The sequence below is a fragment of the Brachionichthys hirsutus genome, chromosome 16, assembly GCF_040956055.1.
Source record: "Brachionichthys hirsutus isolate HB-005 chromosome 16, CSIRO-AGI_Bhir_v1, whole genome shotgun sequence".
NCBI lineage: Eukaryota > Metazoa > Chordata > Actinopteri > Lophiiformes > Brachionichthyidae > Brachionichthys > Brachionichthys hirsutus.
Window position 1 is genome coordinate 106,859 of NC_090912.1, and position 15,000 is coordinate 121,858.

Sequence of the window (15,000 nt, forward strand, 5' to 3'; positions counted from 1 at the left end):
ACCACCGACTTTCACAGAGGCAATGTGACCTCACGGGAGGGACCTACAGGACCCTACCCCCGCGAAATGGGCGTCACCCGGTTGTGTGATACCGGTGTTGTTCGGCCCCCCAGTCACGGAAACGCGGCTTGAGATCTCTGGGGAGGGAACAGTTCTGATCAGCCGCTTGGCTCTCTGCTGCCCCCTAGAGGACGTAGAAATCTTTTCATGCGTCGTTATCAGAAAAATCAATCCCACATAACTCTTCATTTATGGAAGGATTTATTTCCATAAATAAAGAGCATAAAAGAATATAGAACAAAAAACAGACACTTGGTTTTAATAAAATATCACCATACCAATAATTGGCTTTTAAAACTAAAAATAAATTGTTTAAACAGTCATTTATTTTCGTGTCTGTGTTGTAAGATCATGAAACTATCTAGTAATGATACTAAATTGATCACATTAAATGATGATGGCTCAACTTTATCTGAATTAAGGCCTGATAAATTGAACGTTTGTAGGTAAACATAGTTTTCTCTTTTGAAATGATAAAATATCATTTGTAATAGTTGTATTACTTTATTGAAGTAACATTCTTGGACCATGATGTAAAGATAGAGAACAAAGAAAGGCATATTTAATAGCTGAAAGGATGCTTGATGTCTAAATAGCAGTTTTACAGTGTGAAGGCCAGTCGGACCTCAGTTCCTCGTTGCTATAGTAATAGAACCAGGCCATGAAGGGGAAGACTGTGATGGAGGCAGCTGCTGAGACTCTGAGTATCCCGACTGGAACCCTGAGACAAGAGTGGAAGAGTGTTCAGGTAAAACAGAGGACATGTGTGTAAATGAGAAGGTCCCAGGGGGACAGTGAAGCTAGACGTACAGAAAGTGGAGGACTTCAGGTACCCCGAGTGACGGAGAGGAGGTGAAGAACCGTGTGCAGGCAGGCCTATCTCTGATAGGACGAAGGGACAGGTCTACAAGACAGTGGTGAGGACAGCCATGATGGACGGCTTAGAGACAGTGGTGAGGACAGCCATGATGGACGGCTCAGAGACAGTGGTGAGGAGAGCCATGATGGACGGCTTAGAGACAGTGTCTCTGAGGAAAAGACAGGAGGCGGAGCTAGAAGTGGAGGAGATGAAGATGCTGAGGTTCTCCTTGGGAGGGACCAGGTTGGACAGGATTAGAAATGAGACAATAAGAGGGACAGTGAAGGTTAGACATTTTGGAGACAAGGTCAGAGAGACCAGACTTTGATGGTTTGGACATGTCCAGAGGAGAGACAGGGACTATATCGGTAGAAGGATGCTGAGGATGGAACTGCCAGGGAACAGGACTAGAGGACGACCCAGGAGAAGAGACATGGACGTAGTGAAGGAGGACATGAGAGTGGCTGGTGTTGGGGAGGACGAAGCAAAGGACAGGACTAGAGGACGACCCAGGAGAAGACACATGGACGTAGTGAAGGAGGACATGAGAGTGGCTGGGGAGGACGAAGCAAAGGACAGGACTAGAGGACGACCCAGGAGAAGATACATGGACGTAGTGAGGGAGGACATGAGAGTGGCTGGTGTTGGGGAGGACGATGCAAAGGACAGGACTAGAGGACGACCCAGGAGAAGAGACATGGACGTAGTGAGGGAGGACATGAGAGTGGCTGGTGTTGGGGAGGACGATGCAAAGGACAGGACTAGAGGACGACCCAGGAGACTGTTGGGTTGCCGTGACGACCTCTCACGGGACAAGAAGACAGTATAAGAGTCGCTCCTGGCTTAAATGTTAAGAAAGGACATTGTTGACGATCAATACGTAAATTAATGTCCTCATTTACCTTCCAGAGCGGCGGCACAGGAGAAACCAAACGACAGTCAAAACGAGACCCGACAATTCTCTGAAGGGGAAGAAAATGAGATGAGAATGTCTGTTCTATGAACTGTGGAGGATTATTGACCTTATTGATCATGTTTACACACACATGCATGATACGGTTCTCCTCCAGCCCTTCCTGAGCTTGGTTCTGATCAACTGGAACCTGTTTAGGGTCCGAGGACATTTAATCCAGGAGCTCAGCGTGTCATGATGTTAAGCCACCAGTGCTGGCCTATGACGGCATATTGATTACTGTATTGATTCACTATAAGCCTTTAGTAGTCTTTAATCTACTCTTGGACATAGTGTCTGTCTCACGAACCAATCAGGGAGCTGATTCATCAATAACTGTGTCTTCACTTGTTCACTTTAAACACTTAATTTAGACCCATTGTTTAAAGGGATGTTGCATTAAATTAAAAAATACAATAAAAAAGGTTCAATGAATACAAAAACATCATGAACTAGAAAAGCACAGAGCACAGACCTCCCCCAAGCAGCTCGCTCCCCTCCTAACTGGATCTACACGTGATCTGGATCAGCACCAGAAGGTTCTAGATGGTTCTGGTATCTTTACACACCAACATGAAAAGTCAAAGTGAATCAGAGTTGAGTTTTATTTTTAACTGATTCTTAATCCATAAATGGGTTTAATGTTTAAATGTAATGTTTGTTCCTGACCTCATTCTGGACCAGAACCAGAATACATAACTATCAAATTCACATCGGTCAATAATCAGGTGTTACATCTGCTGCTAGTTTTCCTCGTCTTTTGGCTGACCAATCGATCGATTGGTGGTTCGTCCTTGTGAGCTAATCCAGTTCATGCTAGTTTTACTTTATGAACCGCTAAGGCTTCAAATCAAACACATTTTTAGTTTTAACAATTCTGAATATGGACGTTGTAAATAACCGTACTTATGGCGTGTTCTGACCGGCTTGCCGTCCAGCCGGCGTTTGTACCGGTACATCAGAACGGTGTCGTGGGATGACGGTACTACCGGTACATCAGAACGGTGTCGTGGGATGACAGTACTACCGGTACATCAGAACGGTGTCGTGGGATGGCAGTACTACCGGTACATCAGAACGGTGTCGTGGGATGACAGTACTACCGGTACATCAGAACTGTGTCGTGGGATGGCAGTACTACCGGTACATCAGAACGGTGTCGTGGGATGACAGTACTACCGGTACATCAGAACTGTGTCGTGGGATGGCAGTACTACCGGTACATCAGAACGGTGTCGTGGGATGACAGTACTACCGGTACATCAGAACGGTGTCGTGGGATGACAGTACTACCGGTACATCAGAACGGTGTCGTGGGATGACAGTACTACCGGTACATCAGAACGGTGTCGTGGGATGACAGTACTACCGGTACATCAGAACGGTGTCGTGGGATGACGGTACTACCGGTACATCAGAACGGTGTCGTGGGATGACGGTACTACCGGCACATCAGAACGGTGTCGTGGGATGACGGTACTGCAGTAATGCGTATACCTGCCCTCCTCCTGCTGCAGGATGCCCGTGACCCTCCCTCTATAAAGTCTCCGCCCCAGCATGGCAGCAGCAGAGCTGGAGATCAGCAGGTGGAGATCAGCGAGACGCCTCCAGGGCAGAGTCTCTGCAAGAAGGCAACGGAACATCAAAGGCACAACCCTGCAGGTAAAACAAAACGAGCTCTACCTGTCACACAACGGAACATCAAAGGCACAACCCTGCAGGTAAAACAAAACGAGCTCTACCTGTCACACAACGGAACATCAAAGGCACAACCCTGCAGGTAAAACAAAACGAGCTCTACCTGTCACACAACGGAACATCAAAGGCACAACCCTGCAGGTAAAACAAAACGAGCTCTACCTGTCACACAACGGAACATCAAAGGCACAACCCTGCAGGTAAAACAAAACGAGCTCCACCTGTCACGTGAGGGTTCAAGCCAATCAGCAAACACAGAGATGCGGGGACTCCATAACCGGCCTGGGGGACAAAGGAAGAGTTAAACGCAGTCAAGCTATGAAGACGATTCTCAGATGACGTCATCTTACCATCCACAGTCCTGCGTCTGGATCATTGATCTAAGGCCGACAGCCTGTTTTAGTTAAGGGTTTAACGGCATGCAGAAATGCAGGTGTTACAAACAAGCGCTCACCTGGACGTACGCTGCAAGAGCGAAGAACAAAGACATGCAGGTGTTGCAGACGCGCCAAATGACCGGAAGCCACGACTCCTGCTTTACCATGGCTCCCCCCGTTGTTCGCAACTCTCCCTTAGATCCTTTCACGTCCCCGCCCGGGCAGACGGAGCGCCCTCGTGTGGTAAAGCAGGCGCTCCCGGGTCCTGATTTAGCGCAGGAAACGCGGTCGGAAGTCGGGAGTGCATTTCTCTGATCTCTGTCCACGCAGGGATTGTGCATGTTTCCGCTGACGTGGGGAGAGAATGCCGCAGCCCCACAATCCTAACCCCAACCCTTCCTACCGAGTCACGTGTTGTTTTCGACCATTGCTATTTTGTACAACGAAACGAGCGCACCACCGCAGTGACGAAAGGAACGCAGCTTCCGGTTATCGTTCATAGTTCAATCACTGTGATTTAAAAACTTTTTTTTTTGCTGTAAAATGGTTTCTCTGAGGATCATTGTGGCCATTAATATTTTCTATACTTTAGTATTCTATTGCTATTATACAAGGGCAAAATAAATTACATTTTTTGAACAAATGAAAATACATATTCTCAATGCCGATAACAAATATAGAAACAAAGATGACAGATACCACAGGGATTTCTAAATATAAGTACAAACAAAAAACATTCATTCAAATATTGTACATTACACAAGAAAAATAGGCATGTTAGAATTTGCATATAGGAGCAGAGATGCAGCACAATGTTATTTAACCTAAAACAATAAATAACAAACAAAGTTCTGACTTAATACTATAGCAGATTCGTTTTTTTCCACATTTTTCAAGGCACAATGTAAACATTCTTAATTCGTTGGTAAATCCAGAAACGGAGGGCTTATTATTTTATTATTTCTCCATTTCGCAGAATGAATATGATATTTACCCAGTAACACTATTATGTTCATTATATCTGAAACAGATGAGGCCCAATTATCCATATAAAAAATGATATGCTGTGATCCAAATTATGGAGCATCATTAATTCTTAGTGAAATCCAATTCTTTATGTCTGACCATAAACGGTGTGATGCAGGGCACGAGTAAAATAAATGTTCTAAGGTCTCATCACTGCGGGAGGAGGAGCATCGAGCCTCGGAATGTGACGTCACATGGAATATATCGTCTGTAATCCCGTTAATCTGGAGCATCCGGCGCCATTGCTGTGGGCGTTGACATGTCCGTGTCACAGGTCATCTGATCGCTGCTCGTCAGCCTAGTTAGCTTAGCCTAGCTGAACGGCTGTTTTTCGACGTCAACAAGCCGCTGGCTTTCAACGAAGCGTAAAACACCCTTAACCAGTCCAACCCGTTTTAAGGCCGTTTTCCGTGCTGCATTTGCCGTCGGGAGGCCGTGAGACTGGGTGGGAGGGTGACGTTGCTCTTCGTGTATCTGCATTGCAGCCCGGCGTAGCTGATGGAATTCAAACACACAACAATGGCGACTCCCAGTCCGAACAAGACAACAGCAGCTAGCAGCAACGCAGGGTCCACGGCTCAGACTCGGCATATCACCACGCTGAGCAGCATGCAGGGTAAGCGCTGCGCTAGCATGAAGGCTAACGTTAGCAGGGCTAGCCGTGGGAGGCTAGGCGACGCCCAGGACGGACCGGCTAACGTTAGCAGGGCTAGCAGTGGGAGGCTAGGCTACTCCCAGGACGGACCGGCTAACGTTAGCAGCGCTAGCCGTGGGAGGCTAGGCGACTCTTAGGACGGACCGGCTAACGTTAGCAGGGCTAGCAGTGGGAGGCTGGGCGACTCCCAGGACGGACCGGCTAACGTTAGCAGGGCTAGCCGTGGGAGGCTGGGCGACTCTTAGGACGGACCGGCTGACGTTAGCAGGGCTAGCCGTGGGAGGCTGGGCGACTCCCAGGACGGACCGGCTAACGTTAGCAGGGCTAGCAGTGGGAGGCTAGGCGACTCCCAGGACGGACCGGCTAACGTTAGCAGGGCTAGCCGTGGGAGGCTAGGCGACTCCCAGGACGGACCGGCTAACGTTAGCAGGGCTAGCCGTGGGAGGCTGGGCGACTCCCAGGACGGACCGGCTAACGTTAGCAGGGCTAGCCGTGGGAGGCTAGGCGACTCTTAGGACGGACCGGCTGACGTTAGCAGGGCTAGCCGTGGGAGGCTGGGCGACTCCCAGGACGGACCGGCTAACGTTAGCAGGGCTAGCAGTGGGAGGCTGGGCGACTCCCAGGACGGACCGGCTAACGTTAGCAGGGCTAGCAGTGGGAGGCTAGGCGACTCTTAGGACGGACCGGCTAACGTTAGCAGGGCTAGCCGTGGGAGGCTAGGCGACTCCCAGGACGGACCGGCTAACGTTAGCAGGGCTAGCCGTGGGAGGCTAGGCGACTCCCAGGACGGACCGGCTAACGTTAGCAGGGCTAGCAGTGGGAGGCTGGGCGACTCCCAGGACGGACCGGCTAACGTTAGCAGGGCTAGCAGTGGGAGGCTACAAATGGTCGCAGTGTCGTAAAACACGAATCATGTCATTATTTGAGCGTTTTACACACTCCGAATAAACAACGTTTTGTTTATAATCGTCCTGATGAAATACTCCTCTCTTGACATGAGTTTTTCCTGAATGATTGTTGGTGCAGATGCCTGAAGGAAGGAGGGGACGTCACGTGTCCAGCTGCTCTGCTGCAGATGTGCATTGTGATGCTGCGCTGTACTACAACCCATGTCTCCTTTTCCCTTTCAGAAAGCAACACCTGCTGGAGATGTCAGGGTGAAACAGGTAGCCACACGTGCAGTGGTTTGTGTGTTAGCATGACTTGATGCTTTCTCGCAGGAGTAATAACAGGCTGTACATTTTGCCCTGTGATATAATCCTCTTCTTTCTTTCTTTCTTTCTTTTCCTGACATATTTCCCTGTTTCATGTAATGCTGCTAACTAATGATTGCTAACTGACATGATGCTGATTGACGGTGAGCTGTCCCAAAATGTTTTCCTGTGTTTACGTTCCCGTGTTATCCCGACGGCGGCGTGCCTTGCTTCAGCTTGCTTGTCCCATCCTCTGTGCATGCTCGTACATACCTCTCCAGGTCATGTGATGGTGGAAAGAGGTGGTTTCTCTGGAGTTGCAAGGACTGGAAGTAGATTTGGGAAGTTAACAAACTGAAGGTGAACTATGAAGAAAATAAAAAGCTGTCTTCTCACCTCTAGGGTTTCAGATAAACCTGTCTGGAGCTCCCCCAAGTAAGCTAAATCTCTTCTTGGTTCAGCACCATCGTCCCTTTGTTTCCGCCTGACAGTTTGGTATGAGGAGGTTTGTCCTGCTGCCCTCAACTAATCCGTTTCAAGACGTCTAATGGGTTTGTGTAGGCCTGCATCTAACTACGCGTTTCACTTGTAACGGGGCCGAGATGCAGACCGGTTTACAGAGGCGCAGTAATTTGCTACCAGCAGCTTGCTCAGGAAGTCCATACGGCCTAAAAGTGTGAAAAATAGTCACTGGAAAGGTCGACTTGTTCTTATTGGCCACTGGTTTTTAGCCAGCTGTCACAGATGAGTGCTTGCAGCTCAGAAGAAGCTACGTCTCCTCCTTAAATTCCAAGTGGAATGGCAGCTCTGCCTCTGGCCGGCTTCACCGTGCGATTAGCGAGCGAACGCGGTGCCTGCGGTGGCGACGCGTTAACGCCATTTCCTGCTTTCGTTTTTGGCTTGGGTGCGTTCTAGCGTAGCACTCGCTTGTCCAGACAAGCTGCACGCACTCAGAAGATGTAATTTCAAGTGGAGTGGGCGTGTGTTCATCCTTGTGCTGTCTTAGGAGGGATGAGTGATCTCTGAAGGTGTGTCGTCGTCTCCTCGTCTCCGTGGGTCGTGATTTAACGGCACGCTACTCCTGATCTGAGAGGAAGTTTAATTAAGCATGTACTCGTTTGTTTGCTTGTCTTGTTTATGTCATGGAGTCGGGGTGCAGAAGTCTCCGCCCCTTGAAAGCATGACATCTGAGAACATGTGGCTCCGGCACACTACCCCCCCCCCCCCCCACACACACACACCATTATAACCCGTCCTGTGGGGTGAGCTGGCTTTTTCGTTTCAGATCTGGCATTGTTCACGTCCGTTTTTTCTGCTCAGGTAAACGCAAAGCTCTGAAGCTGAACTTCGCCAACCCGCCGATCAAACCCACAGCCAGGTTCACACTGAACACGGCAGGGCCGCCCTTCCAGAACCCACACATGTGAGTCGGGTCCAGGGCTTGTGGGTTGCAGCGTGGGTGACCAGCGGCTGTTCGATGGAATGGATGTTTTGCTTTGTTTTGCTTTTTGCAGAGAGAGACTGAGAACACACAGCATCGAGTCGTCAGGAAAGTTGAAGATCTCCCCGGAGCAGCACTGGGATTTCACGGCCGAGGATCTCAAAGATCTGGGGGAGATTGGCCGCGGGGCTTATGGCTCCGTCAATAAGATGGTGCACAAGCCGAGTAACCAGATCATGGCGGTCAAGGTGGTTAATCCTCGGCGCCCTGGCCCACTCTAATTCGCCGTGTCAGGACGCGTGTGGTCACCGACCTCGAGAGCAAGAGTTGTAATTTGAAGTCAGTCAAGATATTTAAGAAACTGTCTTGAGGGGTAATTAATTATTCTGTATCTGCATTTTGCCACCAGCTGAGTCCCTCTGCAAAGTTAGAGAAATGAGTTCAGCGGCGTCAAATACAGGCAGAGCTAGTGCCGTCCTCAGGCGGGGTCGGTTATTATTGGATGTTCTAGCGTGCTGAAGATAAATTACAGCTATGCCATATAGTGTTCAAGGCTTAAAACGGGAATTAAGGACGAGGACAGTTTCAGAAAAACGGAAACATCGCGATCCTGAAGTGCAATGCTAACGGCTAACAAACGCACCTCAGCATTTATTTACGACTTCTTTAATGCCGTTTGTTTCAGAAACCAACAAACCAACACCTGCTATTGTGCAGAGATCGTGCTTCAGTGGTTTCGTGTTGTTCCCTCCAGAGAATCCGGTCGACAGTCGACGAGAAGGAGCAGAAGCAGCTGCTGATGGACTTGGACGTGGTTATGAGGAGCAGCGACTGTCCCTACATCGTGCAGTTCTATGGCGCTCTGTTCAGAGAGGTGACTCCATGTTTGAGCCCGAGCCTGAGGGACTTACTCCAGCCTCGTGTCTCATGAACGATCTCCTGTGTTCCAGGGCGACTGTTGGATTTGTATGGAACTTATGGCTACCTCGTTAGACAAATTTTACAAATTTGTATATTGCTCATTAGACGACGTGATTCCAGAAGAAATCTTAGGAAAAATAACGTTAGCTGTAAGTATAGGTGCCCTTAAAAACGAAGAAGCTGAACGTTCTACTCTTGCTGCTAAACCCTTCTCTGTTTTGCAGACTGTGAAGGCACTTAACCACTTAAAAGAAAACTTGAAGATAATACACAGAGGTGAGAAGATATCAGACACTCTTCTGATCTTTTCCATCTTCTGACATCTCTTCATCAGCTGTTTCTTGTCAACCCCTCAGACATTAAGCCATCAAACATCCTCCTGGACAGGAACGGCAATATCAAGCTGTGTGACTTTGGGATCAGCGGTCAGCTGGTCGACTCCATCGCTAAGACCAGAGATGCAGGCTGCAGACCGTATATGGCAGTAAGTGGCACTGAAGGTGTGTTTCTACAGCACCAGATCACAACAGGAAGTCGTCTCAAGGCACTTTACGGGTGTAGCAGGGAAAGACAGAACCCAACTTGGCCCACAAGAGCAAGAACTTTGGAGACAGAGGAAAGGAAACACTTCCTGTAACAGGCAGAAACCTTGGACAGGACCTAAGACGGCCATCTGTCTGGACTGGCTGGGTTGAGAGATAAATGACAGACAAATATATAATATGGCCATTAAATATTAAACACAAGCAATGTTATTTTATTATTCTCTAACTCTTTCAGTACCGGCGGCTCATTCTGCCCTATATTTCAAGAGCCACAGAATATTATGTACGGTACTTGACTACGCAGACACCGACCCTACCAAATGAGAGATTAGAGTCTCGTCTTTCATCAGGAAGAGGAAAGTCTGTTTCTACCTTTTGGCCATTGAAAGGAGGCAGAAGTCACCAAAATCAGCGTTTAGTTCAGAGTGGGTCTTTCCTTTCATTTTAAAAAAACAAACAAGATATTTGAGTGACCTTCAAAGGGCTTGGATGCTAAATGCTTGCAATGTTTTCATTGATACCTGTTAGCAGGTAACGCAGGTAACAGACACCCCCTGATGAGTTTGGACTGGATCTGGTTCAACGGGCTGATCCAGCAATTCTCTCCTCCTGTATCATGACAGGAAACCTTAGATTAGGGTAGAGTGCCGCTCACACAGTGACATCTGGTGGTCAGCAAAGGTACGGCAGCTCTACGGGGCCCGGGAGCGTCGGTCTAACTATGAAGCATCCATCCATCCATCCAGCTTCGTGGAGACGACCTCAGCTGCTCAGTCACGGGTGTTACTGGAGCCCATCCCAGCTGAGAGGCGGTTACACCCTGGATGAGACGCCAGCTCGTTGAAAGACAAACCACACAGCCCACGGAGACAGGGAAAGAACATACAAACTCCAATCAAATCAAACCCACAACCTTCTTGTTGAGGCAGCAGCACTAACCACTGCACCACCATGCCGCCCAGCCATGAAGCATTCCTTTTAATTAACAATTACGCTAAAGTGAAGAATCTGCATCAATAGCAAATTATTCAGGGCTTTAACAGGAAGTTCTTGTTGGTTCAAGCTGGCTCAAGTCTGACTGAAGCTCAAACCCCAAATAAGCAAACAAATAGCCTTTAAAGATGTAAGTGGAGTTTATCCTTGATTTATTTAAAGGAGGAGCTAGCAAATGTTAGCTTTCATTTATTGCACACAAGCTGCTTCTTTCTACCACTTTTCTAATATTTGTGCAATTTGAATGTGTCCCACCTTCAGCCTGAGCGGATAGACCCCAGCGCGTCCAGGCAAGGCTACGATGTCCGCTCGGATGTCTGGAGTTTGGGAATCACACTGGTTAGTGAGAGATGAGAGCCTTCTGAGATTCTTCAGCACTCAGGGGGTTGGGTGGGATGGGTGGGATGGGTGGGATGGGTGGGATGGATGGGTGGGATGGATGGGATGGTGGGATGGGTGGGATGGATGGGATGGGTGGGATGGGTGGGATGGATGGGGTGGATGGGTTGGGTGGGATGGATGGGATGGATGGGTGGGATGGATGGGATGGATGGATGGGTGGGATGGGTGGGATGGATGGGTGGGATGGTGGGATGGATGGGTGGGATGGGTGGGATGGTGGGATGGATGGGTGGGATGGTGGGATGGATGGGTGGGATGGATGGGATGGGTGGGATGGGTGGGATGGGTGGGATGGATGGGATGGGTGGGATGGTGGGATGGGTGGGATGGTGGGATGGTGGGATGGATGGGATGGATGGGATGGATGGATGGGATGGGTGGGATGGATGGGATGGATGGGTGGGATGGTGGGATGGATGGGATGGTGGGATGGATGGATGGGGTGGGTGGGATGGTGGGATGGTGGGATGGATGGGATGGTGGGATGGTGGGATGGATGGGATGGGTGGGATGGATGGGATGGGTGGGATGGGTGGGATGGGTGGGATGGATGGGATGGGTGGGATGGGTGGGATGGTGGGATGGGTGGGATGGTGGGATGGATGGGATGGTGGGATGGGTGGGGTGGGATGGATGGGTTGGATGGGATGGGTGGGATGGGTGGGATGGGTGGGATGGGTGGGATGGATGGGATGGGTGGGATGGGATGGGTGGGATGGGTGGGATGGATGGGATGGGTGGGATGGGTGGGATGGTGGGATGGGTGGGATGGTGGGATGGATGGGTGGGATGGGTGGGATGGGTGGGATGGGTGGGATGGGATGGGTGGGATGGTGGGATGGTGGGATGGATGGGATGGATGGGTTGGGTGGGATGGGTGGGTGGGATGGTGGGATGGTGGGATGGATGGGATGGATGGGTGGGATGGGTGGGATGGGTGGGGTGGGATGGATGGGTTGGATGGGATGGGTGGGATGGGTGGGATGGGTGGGATGGATGGGGTGGGTGGGATGGGTGGGATGGATGGGATGGGTGGGGTGGGATGGATGGGTTGGATGGGATGGGTGGGATGGGTGGGATGGGTGGGATGGATGGGGTGGGTGGGATGGGTGGGATGGATGGGATGGATGGGTGGGATGGATGGGATGGATGGGTGGGATGGATGGGTGGGATGGTGGGATGGATGGGATGGATGGGTTGGATGGGATGGGTGGGATGGTGGGATGGGTGGGATGGTGGGGTGGATGGCCAGGCCTCATGCAGCTTGTCAAACACGTCCTGTTTGATCTTAGAGCTCCGGCTGTGACTGAGTGATCCATCGCTCTCCATCGCTCTCCATCGCTCTCCATCCCTTTTGAGAGGAGCTGATTTTTCTTTCGTCAGATGCTGCAGCACAAATGAACAATTAAATAGAATGCCTTTGAGCGATTCGATCTCTGATCTCTTGGTGTTGTCCTCGGGTTCTGCGTATGTTCTGTGTTTTAGTATGAGCTGGCCACTGGACGATTTCCCTACCCAAAGTGGAACAGCGTTTTTGACCAGCTGACCCAGGTGGTGAGGGGCGACCCACCACAACTCAGCAACTCGGAGGAGAGGCGCTTCTCACCCAAATTCATCTCCTTTGTCAATGTGTGGTGAGGAAATGCTGCTGTGATGTAGGTGTCCCCCTAGCGGACACATCCCTGAACTGCATTAACTCTTTCTCATTCTCTCTCAAGCCTTACAAAGGATGAGTCGAAAAGGCCAAAGTACAAAGAGCTATTGGTAAGTTTATACTGACTTGGATCCATGACGGTTTTATTTGATCTTACTTTGTAGCCATTTTGATAAATGTTTTATTTTGCCACTGCAGAAAGACGCTTTCATTCAGATGTACGAGGAGCGCTCCGTCGACGTTGCTGGTTACGTCTGCAGGCTCCTGGATCAGATGCCGGCGTCTCCCGGCTCACCGATGTTTATGGACTGATGGAGGACAATAGATCAAAGAGCACTCAGCAGTCCATAAAGGCATTTAAACTAAACGATATGCGTCCTTGTGTACATTAGCTTGGTCCCTTATTGCAGTGTTAAGAGAATTGTAAACCTTAAAATCACAGAGGTGTTAATTTCATCATGCCTGTATTAATGTTTATCACGCATAAATGCAGCTGAATCAATCAATCAATCGCCTTGACGAGGAAGAAGAAGGCTGTTTAATATCATCTCAGTGGTGAATGGAATGATTTTAAAACAGAACGTTGTATTTATAGGATCCGTGTGGTTCAGGCTTTGTGAATTGTTCCACCTTCTCCCATGGTTGTAAATGAAAGCGTTGTGTTTGCTTCTCTGGGTGTAAAAGCGGGAGGCCGCTGTCCTCGTGCTGACATGAATAAAGGAGGTGTGGATGAATCACGGTGTTGGAGGTGTTGAGGAGGAGCGTGCGTGTGTTGCAGCGAGGCGCGCTGCAGAGAAATCTCTGTTCGCTGTCCCAGGAAAGGTCTTCTCCAGTACCTTCCCAGCAGCTGCTCCGTCTCCGGGGAGAGACCGTCTTCAAGCATGTGAGCGTTCAGGCAAGGAGCTGCCCTTGGTTCTGGAGATGAGCGTGACGTCACTCTGGCTTCTGGGGCAAACCACGGCCCGTTATGCTTTTCAATACGGCCGCCGAACTTGTCCAATTACCAAAAAATTCAAAATCATAACTTTCATTTTGTCCCTGCAATACCCGTGTTTCACCAGCAGATGGCGCACTGACAACCGCGGTGGCGTGTAGCGAATTACTCTTTGCATTAGTTTCTTTTTCCCCATTACTCTCTGACCCGTCTGTAGAAATGAGCGGACCAAAGAAAAGCAAAGTAGACGGTGAGGGCCGAGTGTTTAATAAAGAGCGCACAACAAGATTTCTCTTCACCGAAATCCGATCTACGGCTGCATGTCTGATATGCCAAGAAGCCGTTGCGGGTTTTAAAGAATATAATATCAGCCGGCACTTTGCCACAAAGCATGCAAACTACGCCAGCAAGCAATCAACGCAAGAACGGGAGTTCTGCCGTCGCTTCTCTGATTTAAAGAAAATTGACGCATCACTTCAGCTGGTGTCCCGTCCCGTCACAAGACCCTGAAACTGATCGATCTTCAGTCCGACTCCGCCTCAAAGGATAAGTCCAAGTCTCTTAACCTGAATTACTTTTATGTCTCACTTAACGAAGCAACGTTTCCAAACGTCCGGAGGACGGCACAGAAGATGCTGCTGTTTGGCTCGACCTCCGTGTGCGAGCAGACGTTCAGCGTCATGATCAATAAATCCCGTTCTTTTAATGAAGTGCGCATTTACGCACAGCAGTGGAACAACAATGAGTGCAGCAGAAATGATTGAGATTTAGTATTTCGTGTTTTGATATGTTTTGAATGTTGAAAGTGATCATCTTTTTTCAATAAATGTTGATTTATTTACGTGTTTAAGTGAAATTTATTAAAAACAGATGCAATCACCAGGTTTGACAGATCAGTGTCAGTGCTATTCTAATCTATTTACATTTCTCCTCACACTGTTGTGCTATTTTAATCTATTTACATTTCTCCTCACACTGTTGTTCTATTTTAATCTATTTACATTTCTCCTCACACTGTTGTTCTATTTTAATCTATTTACATTTCTCCTCACACTGTTGTTCTATTTTAATCTATTTACATTTCTCCTCACACTGTTGTTCTATTTTAATCTATTTACATTTCTCCTCACACCGTTGTGCCAAAATATGTGTAAATGCTGCATCTTGCATATTCATTGAGACAAACGTACTACCTGGATAAAGGCTATTTTGCACATTTGAAAGACGCAGTCCTTGGTACACACTGTTAGTAAATCGGGTTGTACATTTATCTGTGTGTGTGTACTGTGC

The 15,000-nt window shown here is 48.9% G+C and overlaps 2 protein-coding genes across 5 annotated transcripts; one reads left to right on the top strand and one right to left on the bottom strand.

Moving 5' to 3' along the window:
- Positions 1-580: 580 nt before the first annotated feature.
- On the bottom strand, positions 581-4,263 carry tmem220 (transmembrane protein 220). 3 transcript variants are annotated; one of them, XR_011105864.1, is made up of 7 exons: positions 4,024-4,263; positions 3,920-3,949; positions 3,791-3,851; positions 3,369-3,492; positions 1,822-1,881; positions 871-1,112; positions 661-781 (listed from the first exon to the last, which is right to left on the bottom strand). XR_011105864.1 is itself a non-coding variant. In XM_068750307.1 (6 exons), exons 1-6 carry the CDS (start codon positions 4,111-4,113, stop codon positions 649-651), a joined length of 498 nt encoding a protein of 165 aa, XP_068606408.1. In that variant the 5' UTR covers positions 4,114-4,263; the 3' UTR covers positions 581-648. The 3 variants fall into 3 exon arrangements, 1 of the variants encoding a protein (XP_068606408.1); XM_068750307.1 differs by lacking the exon at positions 871-1,112 and having other exon boundaries at positions 581-781; XR_011105865.1 differs by lacking the exon at positions 3,920-3,949.
- Positions 4,264-5,331: 1,068 nt separating this feature from the next.
- On the top strand, positions 5,332-13,513 carry map2k4a (mitogen-activated protein kinase kinase 4a). 2 transcript variants are annotated; one of them, XM_068750456.1, is made up of 13 exons: positions 5,332-5,588; positions 6,758-6,793; positions 7,223-7,255; positions 8,141-8,243; positions 8,335-8,509; positions 9,016-9,135; positions 9,212-9,331; positions 9,407-9,458; positions 9,539-9,666; positions 10,982-11,059; positions 12,608-12,756; positions 12,841-12,886; positions 12,975-13,513. In XM_068750456.1, exons 1-13 carry the CDS (start codon positions 5,471-5,473, stop codon positions 13,086-13,088), a joined length of 1,272 nt encoding a protein of 423 aa, XP_068606557.1. In that variant the 5' UTR covers positions 5,332-5,470; the 3' UTR covers positions 13,089-13,513. The 2 variants fall into 2 exon arrangements, with proteins under 2 accessions (XP_068606557.1, XP_068606558.1); XM_068750457.1 differs by lacking the exon at positions 7,223-7,255.
- Positions 13,514-15,000: the final 1,487 nt, after the last annotated feature.

What these genes read in the sequence shown, in the direction of transcription:
- tmem220 (XM_068750307.1), bottom strand. Translation starts at nt 4,113, where the DNA reads ATGGTAAAGCAGGAGTCGTGGCTTCCGGTCATTTGGCGCGTCTGCAAC. An exon ending in CAGACGCAGGACTGTGGATG is followed by an intron (nt 3,852 to 3,919) that starts GTAAGATGACGT and finishes TTTGTCCCCCAG; the next exon opens with GCCGGTTATGGAGTCCCCGC. An exon ending in CTGTGCCGCCGCTCTGGAAG is followed by an intron (nt 782 to 1,821) that starts GTAAATGAGGAC and finishes CTCTTGTCTCAG; the next exon opens with GGTTCCAGTCGGGATACTCA.
- map2k4a (XM_068750456.1), top strand. Translation starts at nt 5,471, where the DNA reads ATGGAATTCAAACACACAACAATGGCGACTCCCAGTCCGAACAAGACA. An exon ending in CCCTTCCAGAACCCACACAT is followed by an intron (nt 8,244 to 8,334) that starts GTGAGTCGGGTC and finishes TGCTTTTTGCAG; the next exon opens with AGAGAGACTGAGAACACACA. An exon ending in TAGGAAAAATAACGTTAGCT is followed by an intron (nt 9,332 to 9,406) that starts GTAAGTATAGGT and finishes TCTGTTTTGCAG; the next exon opens with ACTGTGAAGGCACTTAACCA.